This window comes from Anarrhichthys ocellatus, unplaced genomic scaffold, assembly GCF_004355925.1.
Source record: "Anarrhichthys ocellatus isolate YVR2014 unplaced genomic scaffold, GSC_Weel_1.0 scaffold5, whole genome shotgun sequence".
Taxonomy (NCBI): Eukaryota; Metazoa; Chordata; class Actinopteri; order Perciformes; family Anarhichadidae; genus Anarrhichthys; species Anarrhichthys ocellatus.
In genome coordinates this window covers 6,595,834-6,608,445 of record NW_022280035.1, presented here as the reverse complement: position 1 = coordinate 6,608,445, position 12,612 = coordinate 6,595,834, and the positions used below count along the sequence as shown (strand labels likewise).

General features: G+C 40.2%; 2 protein-coding genes across 2 annotated transcripts; one reads left to right on the top strand and one right to left on the bottom strand.

Moving 5' to 3' along the window:
- Nucleotides 1-4,223: 4,223 nt before the first annotated feature.
- On the top strand, nt 4,224-5,786 carry irx7 (iroquois homeobox 7). Its single transcript, XM_031845742.1, has 2 exons — nt 4,224-4,459; nt 4,821-5,786. Exons 1-2 carry the CDS (start codon nt 4,241-4,243, stop codon nt 5,580-5,582), a joined length of 981 nt encoding a protein of 326 aa, XP_031701602.1. The 5' UTR covers nt 4,224-4,240; the 3' UTR covers nt 5,583-5,786.
- Nucleotides 5,787-7,305: 1,519 nt separating this feature from the next.
- cd40 (CD40 molecule, TNF receptor superfamily member 5) lies at nt 7,306-12,198 on the bottom strand. The gene is made up of 9 exons (XM_031845743.1): nt 12,073-12,198; nt 11,467-11,548; nt 10,587-10,709; nt 10,348-10,494; nt 10,161-10,254; nt 9,509-9,567; nt 8,918-9,013; nt 8,792-8,814; nt 7,306-7,963 (listed from the first exon to the last, which is right to left on the bottom strand). Exons 1-9 carry the CDS (start codon nt 12,130-12,132, stop codon nt 7,676-7,678), a joined length of 972 nt encoding a protein of 323 aa, XP_031701603.1. The 5' UTR covers nt 12,133-12,198; the 3' UTR covers nt 7,306-7,675.
- Between the last annotated feature and the right edge of the window lie 414 nt (nt 12,199-12,612).

Below are 12,612 nucleotides of genomic sequence, written 5' to 3'. Positions count from 1 at the left end.
ATAATGAATGACAGTATTGTGAAACACAGTGATAATGTGGAACATATCTTCAAGAGAAGTTAGAAATGTTGATCTGGTCCGCAAACAACTACAATATAGTGTATAAAATGTGAATTCATTGTTTGTTTACTGCTTACAACTGCTAAACAGGAGTGCAGTGTTATTGCTGAAGACTTAAATTGTTTTAATTGGACTTTGTTATACTCAGAAATACGGATGAGACATGTGCAGGGAAAAATGGCATCCCATCCATTATTAAAATCCACATACAGCTTGCAACTACGGTGGAGAAAGGGGATGGGGAGAAATAACGATGTTAGTACCGTAAAAAAACAATACAGCCACTCCTGTAACACTGAGAAATAACCGGTATGGCGACGTCCTCTACGTATGTGCAGGGAAACTTGCAGCCAATGTGTCGAAACAGGGTGCAGCGAGCTAACAAGCTGGTCTGGAACTCCGGGGAAGCTGCTCTGACTGGGCTCCATGCAGCAAACTGGGCCGGGGCTCCAGCCGTGGGATACCGGGGGGGCCCTGCACCCACCCACCGGGGCCCGACACATGCAAGGACACAACCAGCAGCAGCAGCACCAGCTGTCACGCAGGCCATCAGGGCCTAACCAACGCCGCCTGTCACTCACCCAGCGGAGGGCCGTCAATCAGGCTGCACCCGGGAGGGAGCTGGGAGGCGGGACACTGCCCGGCCCCAAACAAAGACATACTCACATTTGCAAGCGGTTTCAGCGCCACTACTATTTTGAAAGAATGATAGAGTGGTCCTGATAAGAGAAACGACAAAGGACAAAGAGTGGAGGGGGGTCTGGGGAAGAGGGAGTCAGATAGTAAAGAGGTGGGAGAGCTTGATAACATTCACACGTTGCTTACATCTCTCCATTTGTGTTGTTGGTGCCCCAGGGAAAATCTCATTAGGGAGTTCTGGTTGGAGACCATTATGCATTTGTTGTCAATTGATTATCTGTGCTTCTCACTATGTAAATCTCTCTCTAGAATTTTAGCTTTAAGTCTTTATTGGGATTTTTCTGTGGCTATATATACATTTTCTGGCAAAATGTCTGAAAACACACTTTAGATACACACTTTTTCATCTTTTCATTTAGCTTTTTTAATGTCTAAGCATGTTTCACGAATAGAATTCTTTCATCTCCTCCGGCTCAGTTTCTATGAGTCTGTCTGTCAACTTTCTCCCCTCTCAGCATGGTGCGGCAAAAATAAACTAACAAGCAATAGGTGTGGAAGACTCTGCGGATTCTCTTTAGGCTCTTGTTGTCTTGTTCACACCTACCTATGAGTTATTCTAATTGCATGTTTCGTCCCTTTGTCGGCTCGCAGGTAGGGGATTGCCTGTAATTGAGGTCACACCTAAACCTTTTGTCCTGACCTGCTCATTAGCCCCTTGCACTGTCGTTCTGCATGTTCATCCAAAGCCAGGGGCTTTCTGTGCAGTGAGTTGTGTGGAATATGCACAGGATTTGTCGATAAAGGAAGGTTCACAGCACTATTTCAATACAGAGGAATGACTCTCCTCTCACAGATAAAGATAAGTCCATCCTCTTTGCTATCTTGTACTGTATCTCTTTGGGTGCTGAGAACAATCGTCTTCCATTTGGTCACTTCTCTCTGCTGCAAACGACTGACATCCTAATGGCAAACAGCACAAACTCAACCTGTCAGAGCAAGACCAACACCTGCATTGTGGTCGGAGCTGCCAAAAGAGGAAGAGAATGAAAAGGAGTTCTACAAGAGGGACAAAGGCCACTGCCCTGAGCTGTTTGTGTTGTGAGATGTAGACTACTGATGCCATAGGCCTCCTTCTCTTTGCACTCCAGCTGGAACTATTGTTGCTCTTGTTCAAATTTGCTTTAGGTTCTGTGGACCCAACCCAAAGAAATTCCTTTTTAGTTTCTCTATCTCTTCATATTTTGGGTCCATCATTACACACTAGTCTACCCTGAATTATGCAACATAATATTTACAAACACCTCTTATGATAACTACGGGGCTATGGTGGGAGAAACAAAAGAGGAAAGGTCAGCAATATAAGCGATTATTTTCATTTTCAGTAAATCAGACTATTTTTTGACCGTTTGGACCACAAATGTCAAACAACTATTCAAAAGATGCCCAAACTACGTCTTCAAATGTCTTGTTTTGTCTGACCAAAAGTCCAAAACCCAAAGATATTGAGTTTATTATTATTATTGTATAAAGCTGGAACTTGATAGCATTTTTTCACTGTTAATACTTGACTTAAACGATTACTCCATTCAAAATAGGAGGATATTATTTTTCAATCGAATAATCCATAAATCGTTTCAGCATTTGCAAGCTGTACCTAATAAACTGAAAACTGAGTGTAAATTCTTAGTAGGTGTAAATTTGCTGCAACAAGGAAATCAATACACCACATTACATGGTTGAACTTTTTCCCCCCAATACATTTGCAAGATTAGCCTTTTAACTGTTTCAAATAATTAGGAAAAAAGAATACCAACTGCTGGTGTAGCTTTTATAAAGTCAGACTTATGGACAGATATGTTAAATATGTGTATGTGCACACTTATAGGCTAATGTGAGGCTTAAATTTTATAAATAATTCAGTTCATAAGTCTGCAACTTACTTGTATGCAGGTGTTATTATTAACAGTGAGGGCCAATGCATTTCCTCAAAATAAGAAACAAGGTTTGCACGACATGAAGAAGAAAGTAAAGCATGTCTCATTATACGCCTATCGGCTAAAGAAATGGAGAGATTTTAAAAGAATTTCATCGAAAGCAAATGCAGAAAAAAAGCAACTTATTGAGGCTAAGTGAAAAGAGTTACAGTTAATAAATACTGAGTATATTTTGGGTTTAAAGTAAAAATGTAATAAAAACAGAAATAAAAATCTAAACAGAAAATATTGTAAAATAAATATTGTAAAGTGGCTTTAGGTATCATCACTGCACGTTTTTTCACTTTAATACTTTTGTCAGTATCGCTACCAGCACTACCCCTCTCAATAGGGTCAATATAATAATACAAATTATGCAAGATAAAAGAGATGAAGCTCCCTTGAACCCAAACACAGAGCTTATGTGGCTCGTTTGAAGGGTATGAAGGGGGGAGAGACATTGGAATAAGAACTGTAATCTTCTCCTCTTATCTCCAACAACCTCCTCCACACACACATACATTAGCATCTGTTATCTCACAATTATCATATACATTAGTCAACACCTGTTTCACTTAACCTCGTTTAATTAGGACCATTGAAACGTTGTGCTTCATGCAAAACAATGCCATCCGACATGTAAAAGGGCAGTTTGTTATGGTTCAGTCAATAAATGAACAAATAAAAAGTTATGCTTCTAAAAGATAACTTGGTTTCAGTCAATTATTTAATGAAAGAACTGCAAGAGGTTTATTTTGGAAAATGTAACACATCCGTCTATAGTGACATTTTTACGCATGCATGCGTAAAACGTACTTTAATTGTTTATTCGCCTAATGTAATGTCATTGAGATGGTTGATTCAATTCACAAAACTACACATCTGTAGAGGATGAAGTGTCATATGCGACAGTAGAGACTGGCGGGATGTTGTTAACTGAATTCAGGTCATTTTCTAAGCTCCGGCGATTAGTGCTAGACATGCGAAGTGTTAAATCCGTCTTTAAAAATACATCAAACTGGTGTAAGTTTCTATGTCTTGAAAACTAAAGAGGTAAAATAAAACCTAAATAAAAACGATTAAAACCTATAAATGGAAAATCAAATAATGTCGCTAAGTGGGCGGATATCATTTATAACGTTTCGTCTTCTGAAGAAAGAAAAAAAGTTTTATTTTGGGCTGTTATCAAAATGAGATCAGTAATACAAACCTAAAGACTGTATTTCTATGACAAAATATGAGCTGATGGTAAAGTCTGAGTCTTTATTCACCTCTCAAAAGAAAAATGTTGCATTTGAATTGAAACTTCAGTTCTTTACAAACAAATCTTGTGTTGCGATAAGCAGCACATATTTAGCTCCTCCACGAAAACGCTAAAAGGAACAGCGGAGGGCCTCTTTGATGGGATTTGTTGCCAGTGAAAGCTGTGGGTCTTTTGAACGTAGCTGTCAGTCACTACCAGTGGGACCTCCCCCTCCCGGCAAACACACGCTGGCAGCTGGGTGTATATAAATAGATCCAGGAGGTCGGATTGCCACTCAAAGCCAAATAGCTGGGACGCAGGAAAGATGCCCGCATCGCATACTGGAATTGGCAGCTTTCTCTTGGAGCGGAACATCAGCATGCCGACTGGATATCAGTTCCCGGTGCTGGGATGCCCACCGAGTATGCAGCAGCAACAGGCTCAGCATCTGGCAGCGATGGCAGCTGGAATTCCAATAACGTACTCTGGACTACAGGGATACAACTTCATCCCCTATCCACACCACAGGCACATCACACACATGGTGAGTTGATAATTCACAAAGTAATTCAACATTTACATTAAAAGCTCAAGTGGAATCATTACAACCTACTTTTAAACAGAAACGTAAGTAAAATCTGATTTTGGAGAAGTTTAACAACTCATTTTCAGAAACGGCATCGTGGAGAACGTACTCGCACTGAGTTGTACTGAAGTTATGTTAGCCTAAAGCCTCAAAAACGTTTCCAGAATCCACGAGTTCAGGAAATGTTCCCCTTTATTACATTTCTGTCTATAAACAATTGAATTGTGTGCTCTGGGTCAAGGGTCGCCAAATCCGTGCGTAATTGCGCACAATCGAGATTCCTTTGCTTGCTCTTACGTTCCTTCTCTCTGTTTTCCAGAACAACGGTTTCGATTTGAAGGCCACCTCTCCCTACCATCACGCGCTACTGGCTCGCGGGGGAGCTTTCTATCCACCGTATCGCCCTGGAGCAGCAGAGGATCCCGGTAGGGTCGCCAAAGTGGCCACCCGAGAGAGCACCGGCGCGCTCAAGGCCTGGCTTAACGAGCACCTGAAGAACCCGTATCCGACCAAGGGCGAGAAAATCATGCTCGCTATCATCACCAAAATGAGCCTCACGCAGGTCTCCACCTGGTTCGCCAACGCAAGGCGACGCCTTAAGAAGGAGAACAGGGTCAGCTGGGCGTGCAAGGGGAAATCAGACGAGGAGGAGGAGGATGAGCAGGAGGGAGAGAGCGACGATGCAGACAGTTCCATGCAGAACTGTCATCTGGATGAGGAAGAGCCTCGAGGTGACTCCGCACACACCGATGAGCACGAAGACGGCGCTTTGGACAGCTCAGCGTGTGCGGATGCGCGGTTGGAGATGCCGCAGCAGCCAAGCAGCGAGCACGAGGACAGACAACTTGCACTTGTTAAGAAAGTTGAAAAGAGCGACTCTGATCACACGCTATCGGAGAGTAAAGAAAACATTGCCAGTCAGAAACCCAAAATCTGGTCTTTGGCCGAAACCGCCACCTCAGAGACTGTTAAGAAACCCCTGGACAATATTTACCACCCGGCCGGAAAACTGTGGGCCGAGTGGGCTTCAAGAAACGGACTGTTCGTTCCGTCATGTTACACCACTCGTGAAATGGTCTGAGTGGCTATTGAGACACACATGAGAGACACTTTTCCACTTCTATGCACTTTAAACTTTCAAACCTCAGGGAGTTGGTCGATTATTCCTGAAGTTTGCAGTGAAACGAAAACCTGTTTTGAGACCAAAGACTATAAACATGTTGTAAATAAACGTAGATGTATTTTTCCATCGCCAACATGTAAATTATGTTTCCTTTGTCTATTCATGAAGAAATATTTTTGCTTGAATAAAGTTCAGCGTCTAAATACAATTGTTTTGACTGGTCTGTATTAGACTTCAACGCAATGATAAATTCAGACAGTTTTACTTTGGATAAATGGAAAGCCATATCGTTTCTCGTTAATAGGAAAACCTATAAAATGTGAAAACTCCAACATATAACAGTTGGTGTTAATAAAGGTTCGGCACAGAAGGTAGCATTTTCTTCAAGATGAACTTAAATTCTCATGTAAGACTAAAAGAGAAGTTGGCTTATTCATGTAAATTGGATGAGTACAAAGAGAGTATTGGCCTTACTTTGCATAGCAAACCCAAGACCCAAGTCTATTTAATCTTCCCAAACAGGTTTTGGGTCAGATTGTTGCTGGGTAATCCCTGCCATGACTGCATGTTGATAGTTGTGTTTATTTTAGCCAATTTATCCTCAGGTAAACTGCAATATAAAATGAATTTAGATTAGGCAGCAGCAGGCTCACATGTCTGTTCCAATTGTTAGTTACGTTTAGGGTCTGGAAGAAGGATTCTTCACTATCACGTTTCCGTGTAAATTCAAAGGGCTGTACCTTCATTAATCCGGGGATAATGAGAAAGCCCCTGGGCGCGTTGTTGCCTTGTCTTCTGGCCTCGCCTCTGCATGCAAATCCCTACAAACGGGAACACACAGAGGGTAGATTAGCTCTTATCTGAGCCCATTTTCTCACAACAAACAGATGAATATAATAGAATGTCACAAAACTTCAAAATGTTAAGAGCTACTTCTAAAACTATCTCCTTTTGATTTGGACGTTTACAGTGGTAGCATACCTAATTACACTCTTCTACTCCTTATAGTGCCCGTTTACAAAGAACATAGTTCAGCAGTGGGGCACTGTAGAGACACTATTTGATGAGCTGCATTTCCAACAGTCTACAGTGAATCTATCGCGCCCCTCTGAGGACATGAAGTGGAACTACAGCACGATACATCCCATTCAATCTGCGCTGGGAGGGAAAAGCAACAGGTGCATGACGCTGTTCGCTAAATGTTATGATTCAGTAAATAATAAGACAATGGTTAAACATATATTTTCCGATTGAACGTGACTTACACTTTCCAAGGACATCATTATCTCCAATGTCCATCAGGAATAAACGTCCATAAATCCGCTTAGATATCATGAACGCTCATTAAAACTCCAGGACTTGACTGAGAATCTTCATGTTTTTACGTTTTCGTGAGTATCAAAGTGATGCAGTAATAGGTGTCCGAACACCCGTGGGTCCACTGCAAAGATGAACTGCTTGTAGCTAATTCGGCTCACTGTTAAAGCTGCCAGTCTTCCGAAATGTAAACAGATAATGACTGAACCTGAGTTAGCATTTCCGACACATGGATCTCGAAGGACATTACACTTCCTCATAATGTCCCCCCAAGGCATTATGGGAACGATTTTAGTGACACTTTGAAAAACTCCTGCATTTGATAGACACACTAACAAATATCAGGAAAAATAAACACTCCAGATTGACATTCAAGTGGCGTGCATTTTAATGCAAATTCAAATGTTTTTACATTACACGCCTTTTTCCATGCACAATTATCCCCATAACAGAACTTTGTACAATTATGTATTTTTTCAAATTATGCAATCTACAAGACATATAATACAATGACAAAATGTATAGAAATACTTATAACATATGCCATAAACTGCAGTAGAATGTCCTTTCTAAAGTAGTTACACTACAACTCCATTATTAGAGAATGAGTTAATTATACTGTAAACACTTAAAGCTATATACATCATAAGGGGGAAACTATGTACAACAGAAACATAGGGCAACATTACACAACAGGTTAGTAATTACATGCTATCAGCAATGATCAGCTGCTTTCAGACTGTGAATGTCTGCGTTTGTGATTCCTGTCGAGAAAGGATGGACGATTTCCCATTCTCCTGAGTCACATAGTTTCCATTTTCACTGAGAACTAAATCTGGTAACACCTCCTGGCTCAGCTCATCCTCGTTTTCCTCCGGTGTCCTCACGCCAGCCTCCTCTTGAGAGGACTGCAGCTCGTGCATCATGGACACTTCCTCAGTAGGATCAGTTGGGTTCATTTTCAGCACTTTGGTTTCTCTCAGTGGCTCCTTTTTGTCGCCCAGACATGATTCAAAACAGACCTACAAGAGAGTAAAATAGTGTTCAAATGTAGAAATATGGAATATTACATTTTCAGTTGTGGCCATAGAAAAAACGTTTTTCATGAATCCAAGGTCAACAGTTATAGTTTGTCAGTGTGTTTTTATGCTCTGAATGTAAGAGATTACTCCACTTCCACATGAATAGAAAACCTGGTTTCCATTCTCAGGTTATGGGATTAAGAATATTAACACCGTTACACCCTGTAGACCCCAAATTAAATGTCATTTAAAATAATAGTTTAACAATTTAGGAATTAACCTTAATTCACTTTTTTTGTAGATAGTTAAATGAGAAGATCCATGGGACTCTCATGGCTGTTGGCTAAACATGAAGCTAGTACCAGCAGTCAGTTAGCTTAGCTTAGCATAAAGACTGTTTAACAGCTGGCTCTGTTTAAAAAGTACACAAAACACAGCTTATTGTTTTCAAACTTCAGTTTTTGTTTGTTTTAAATAAATGACACACAACTAGTTTACTAGTGAGGTGAGCTATTCCCCCTGTTTCTAGACTTCATGCAAAGCTAAGCTAACCACCCACTGGTTACAGCTTCGTATCAATCTTCTAATCCAACTCTCGGAAAGAAGGCGAATAAATCAAAAAATCTCAAACTATTCCTTTAAGTGTGCATCTTAAAAAGACACCGGAGAGGTAAAGTAACATTGTTTTAGAATCAATTATTTCCAACAAAATCAGTCACAGTAAAGTGTGTTTTTATGAGCGCAATAATTTGGATTCTTTTCAGAATGCTACAGGTTACTTCAGTCAGTTTATTGCAGTCAACAACGTAGGATGAAAATAACATTTACCTTCACTTTTCTTTTTGCGTCTTCTGGTTTACAGAAACAACAGAGAACATGAGTACAGTAAGTGGATTACTGGAACTTGAACTCATTGAACATGTCATAAAAGAGAGCATTTAAAGCACAACGTACCTCTGCAAAAACAAAACCAGCAAACACAAGCTATAACCCCAAGGAAGATCACAGAACACACAACTCCGATCACAATATGTGACCGTGAGGTTTCCTCTGCAACACAAGAAAAAGAGAGAAAAAACATTAATCACATATTGACACTTCCAGCAGTGTCACTTTCCCAAGGTATCATCTCCAATAATACAGGATCATTTGAGTAGGATACAAATTGAAATAACAGGAAATGCGTTTTCAGCAAATCACTGAAACACGTTCATATTTGCCACACTGTAGCAGAGGAAGCACAAATAGATATTGAAGAAAAGAGGATTTTCATAGAGTCCATGCTTACTTTTAAATTCTAAAAATGTGATTATTTAGCCGTTTAAAACACAGTGGAGCCCAGACATGAAGGTAGCGTAAACAATGTGTCGGTGAAAGCTGTTAATCACAGTCAAAACCACAGACCAACACAGATTCACGAGATCTATCATCACATCGCCTCCATAGTTTCGCATTAAGCAAGCCACCACAAATCACACAGCTGCAGGTGGCAGGAGAGCGAAAAGTGAGAAACTTTTACAATTTATCAGCCTACGCAGAACTTACCACAGATGTTGTCAGACACGTCTGTTCCTTCTGTTTTAACATGGTATCTATCCATACATCTGCAAAGGATTTAACAGTGTTAAAGGATAATTCCTGGTTTCAGATTCAGGTGATGTCCTGAAGCTTCTTATTCAACTCCCATTCAAGCATACTGACACTATGGTGAATAGGGTACTCTGCTAAAGTGACAAAAACAAAGTTGAAGCCCCTTCCTGTGTAGGACATTATGAGAAATGTGCTTTCTTACAGAGAGTTTAATGAAAAGATCAATGCCACTCTCCTGCCTGACCAGCAAATATACAGCTACAGCTAGTTAGCTTAGCATAAAAACATAAACAAATGTGGGGGAAACAGCTAGAAACACACCAACTATTGATCTTGTCATTGAACTCTTTGTAAAAGCTCAAATAAGCGGATTTTCTGAATTGTTTCCTTTATAAGTGACGTAGTAAGCTTGAGGGAGCCCATGACAAGACAAAAAACAAAACGAGAAGAAATCATTTCCATGTTTATCTCTGGAACAGCCTTGAGGACAAAAAGGTGTTGTTCTTTTGAAGGTTTGTTTGCCGAAATACACCAGCCGAGATGAAATGGTAAACTGAGGTTCTAGGTGTGAGATTTGTGGACGTGGAATTTGAGTTCCTGCACTTACTTTGTCCATTCCTTACAGACATAGCCCCATGAGTTTTCTTCAGAAAATGTGCCCTCTGTGCATTTCTGACACACCGTGTTATGCGTGTGGTTGCCTGAAAGCAGAGTGTGAAAGATTCAGCACATTGCCAAAACAAAGCTGGTCATACTTTACGTTTTTTAATGTGAATCAAAGCGATGTGTCATACCTATGGATCGAGCTCCGTGTCCTGGTTTACAGATTGTGTGTGGCACACAGGTTATACACTCTCCACTTGAGCAGTGGAATCCCTCTTTACACATGCAGGTGCTTCGTTCCTTCTTGTTCTTTTGGACATTAACATTAAAGTTCTTATCTGAAAGTAGAATGGACACAAGTTGTAAGTTTTGCTACGTCAAACTGAAGTCTATCAGTGTATACCTAGCAACCGTTGTGTTTAGTTCTTACGTAGGTCACAGTATGGTTGACGTTGACACATGGATTCAGTTGTGTATTTATCCTGATACTCATTGTCTCCACATTCTGTGCACTGAGGATCCAGACAAGTACCGCCGGACGACATTCTGGTCCCTGAAAAAAACATACTGTAAGTTCTTGTTCATAGTCAAAAGTCTGTGCAGTACTACTGTGCAGTACTATATTTGTCTCAGGTATATACAGTAAATGGGGACATGTGGCTTCAAGGAGTAGTTAGACATTTTTGGGAAATAAGCTTTCTCGCTGAGAGTTAGATGAAAAGATTGATACCATTCTCCTATCTGTCTGTTAACTACATAGTTACATCCAGGGGACAGTTAGCTTAGCATAAAGACTGAGCACAGGCTAGCCTGCTCTGCCTAAAGGACGGTAACAAAACAATGCCTCCACCAGCTCCTCTAAATCTCACTAGTTAAACGTTTCGGATTAGTTTACAAAAGACAAAGTGTAAAAACAAGAAGTTGCAATTTCTCGTGGGGTTGTGTGCTCTGCAGATCTGCTGTATATATATATATATATATATATATATATATATATTTATTTTGGTATAGTTTAGTCTGTGACATGTTAAATCCTAATGCCCATTACAAATTCCCAAGGTGACATCTTAAAATGGGGAAGTGAAAGAGAAACCAACAAAGGAAAAAAAGCAAAGTGAAAGCAAATGTAAATGTTATTAGCATCAGTGATCATGCTCTTTGAGAAATGTGCTACTTTTTGCCATCTGTGACTTCTATATGCTGTACCTTTAATGTTTATTTGTTAATGTTTTTAGGACAGTGAGTGCCTGTGTGGCTGCAATAATAGAAAGTAACATGTTCCTGGATCACTTTTAGATATGTTTACGTACCTGGACCACACATTTTGCAGCACATCCCATTCTTCTCAGATTGAGTTAGAGGGTCGCAGACGTGCTGAGCAGCTGTCATCACCTGTATGACAACAAGCGGGAATAAGAGCAGTGAACATGAATAAGAGCAGTATCCTCTGTATTGATGGTGAGGTGTCTCTGTCATGGCTGTTGGACCACTTCCTCTCCAGAGTAGACTGTTTGAGGCGTGACGGAAAGTCCCAAACGTTCAAGAAGCTGTCAACTCTGAAACTGAATGCCAGCTGCTTCTCGTTCTTTCTTTTGCACATTGTATCTGCTTTAATATCATTATTTTGCGTATTTTGTGTAATTAAGAAAAGAAAAAAAGTCATGCGTTTCACTGCAGCGAGTTAAACGAAAGTGAAAGTGACTTTTAACAGACGTGCGTCAAAGGGTGTAACCGTGAAATAAAAATGCACAATTTCGGCCATAATATCACATTTAGCTGTACATCCGAGTAAAATACAAACAGAATGATTTAGAATTAGCTCCAATTATAGCCAACAACCCCACGACTAAACGATACAGCGTAAATGCTGCTACTTATCATATCTAACAACGAAATACATTGATTAGATTACTCACCGAACAACCCATGATCATCATCAGCAATAGATGCATTTTAGTGGATCGTGTCCGCGGCATGTTGCTCTCCGCTTCAACAGTAACAGCAGAAATGTGTGTCGTTGCTACTCTCAAGTCTGCCCTCTTCTATCATGGAGGGAGGAGCTGCTTTAAGGGTATTTCCTGTGTGTGTTTTTTTACTTGACCGTTTCCTGTAAATTAATAGTATCGTGCCGGCAGTTTGGTTCCTAAAACGTCCAGAAGTGACTGTCAATTCATTCATTTTTCTGGGGAAATTTCACATTGGTAAACTTCTCGAGGTCTCGCCCATCTTTTGAACCCTTGAGGATTGAGTTTAGAAAGTAGTGTCTATCCAAACTATAAACAACAACAAATGTGCTCATATACTTAATTTGCTCCAGGAATCTTCTAAAGAAATGTTATTGCCTGTTAATATTTGTATTTTTTTTTCACTCCTCTCTTGTTCTTTTATTTATTCATTTTATAGTATAGTAATATAGCTTATTATGTCCTGGTTGAATCACCCTAGTGGGAATTAAG

What these genes read in the sequence shown, in the direction of transcription:
- cd40 (XM_031845743.1), bottom strand. Translation starts at nt 12,132, where the DNA reads ATGCCGCGGACACGATCCACTAAAATGCATCTATTGCTGATGATGATC. An exon ending in TCAACCATACTGTGACCTAC is followed by an intron (nt 10,495 to 10,586) that starts GTAAGAACTAAA and finishes TTCTACTTTCAG; the next exon opens with ATAAGAACTTTAATGTTAAT. An exon ending in GTCTGTAAGGAATGGACAAA is followed by an intron (nt 9,568 to 10,160) that starts GTAAGTGCAGGA and finishes AATCCTTTGCAG; the next exon opens with ATGTATGGATAGATACCATG.
- irx7 (XM_031845742.1), top strand. Translation starts at nt 4,241, where the DNA reads ATGCCCGCATCGCATACTGGAATTGGCAGCTTTCTCTTGGAGCGGAAC. An exon ending in ACAGGCACATCACACACATG is followed by an intron (nt 4,460 to 4,820) that starts GTGAGTTGATAA and finishes TCTGTTTTCCAG; the next exon opens with AACAACGGTTTCGATTTGAA.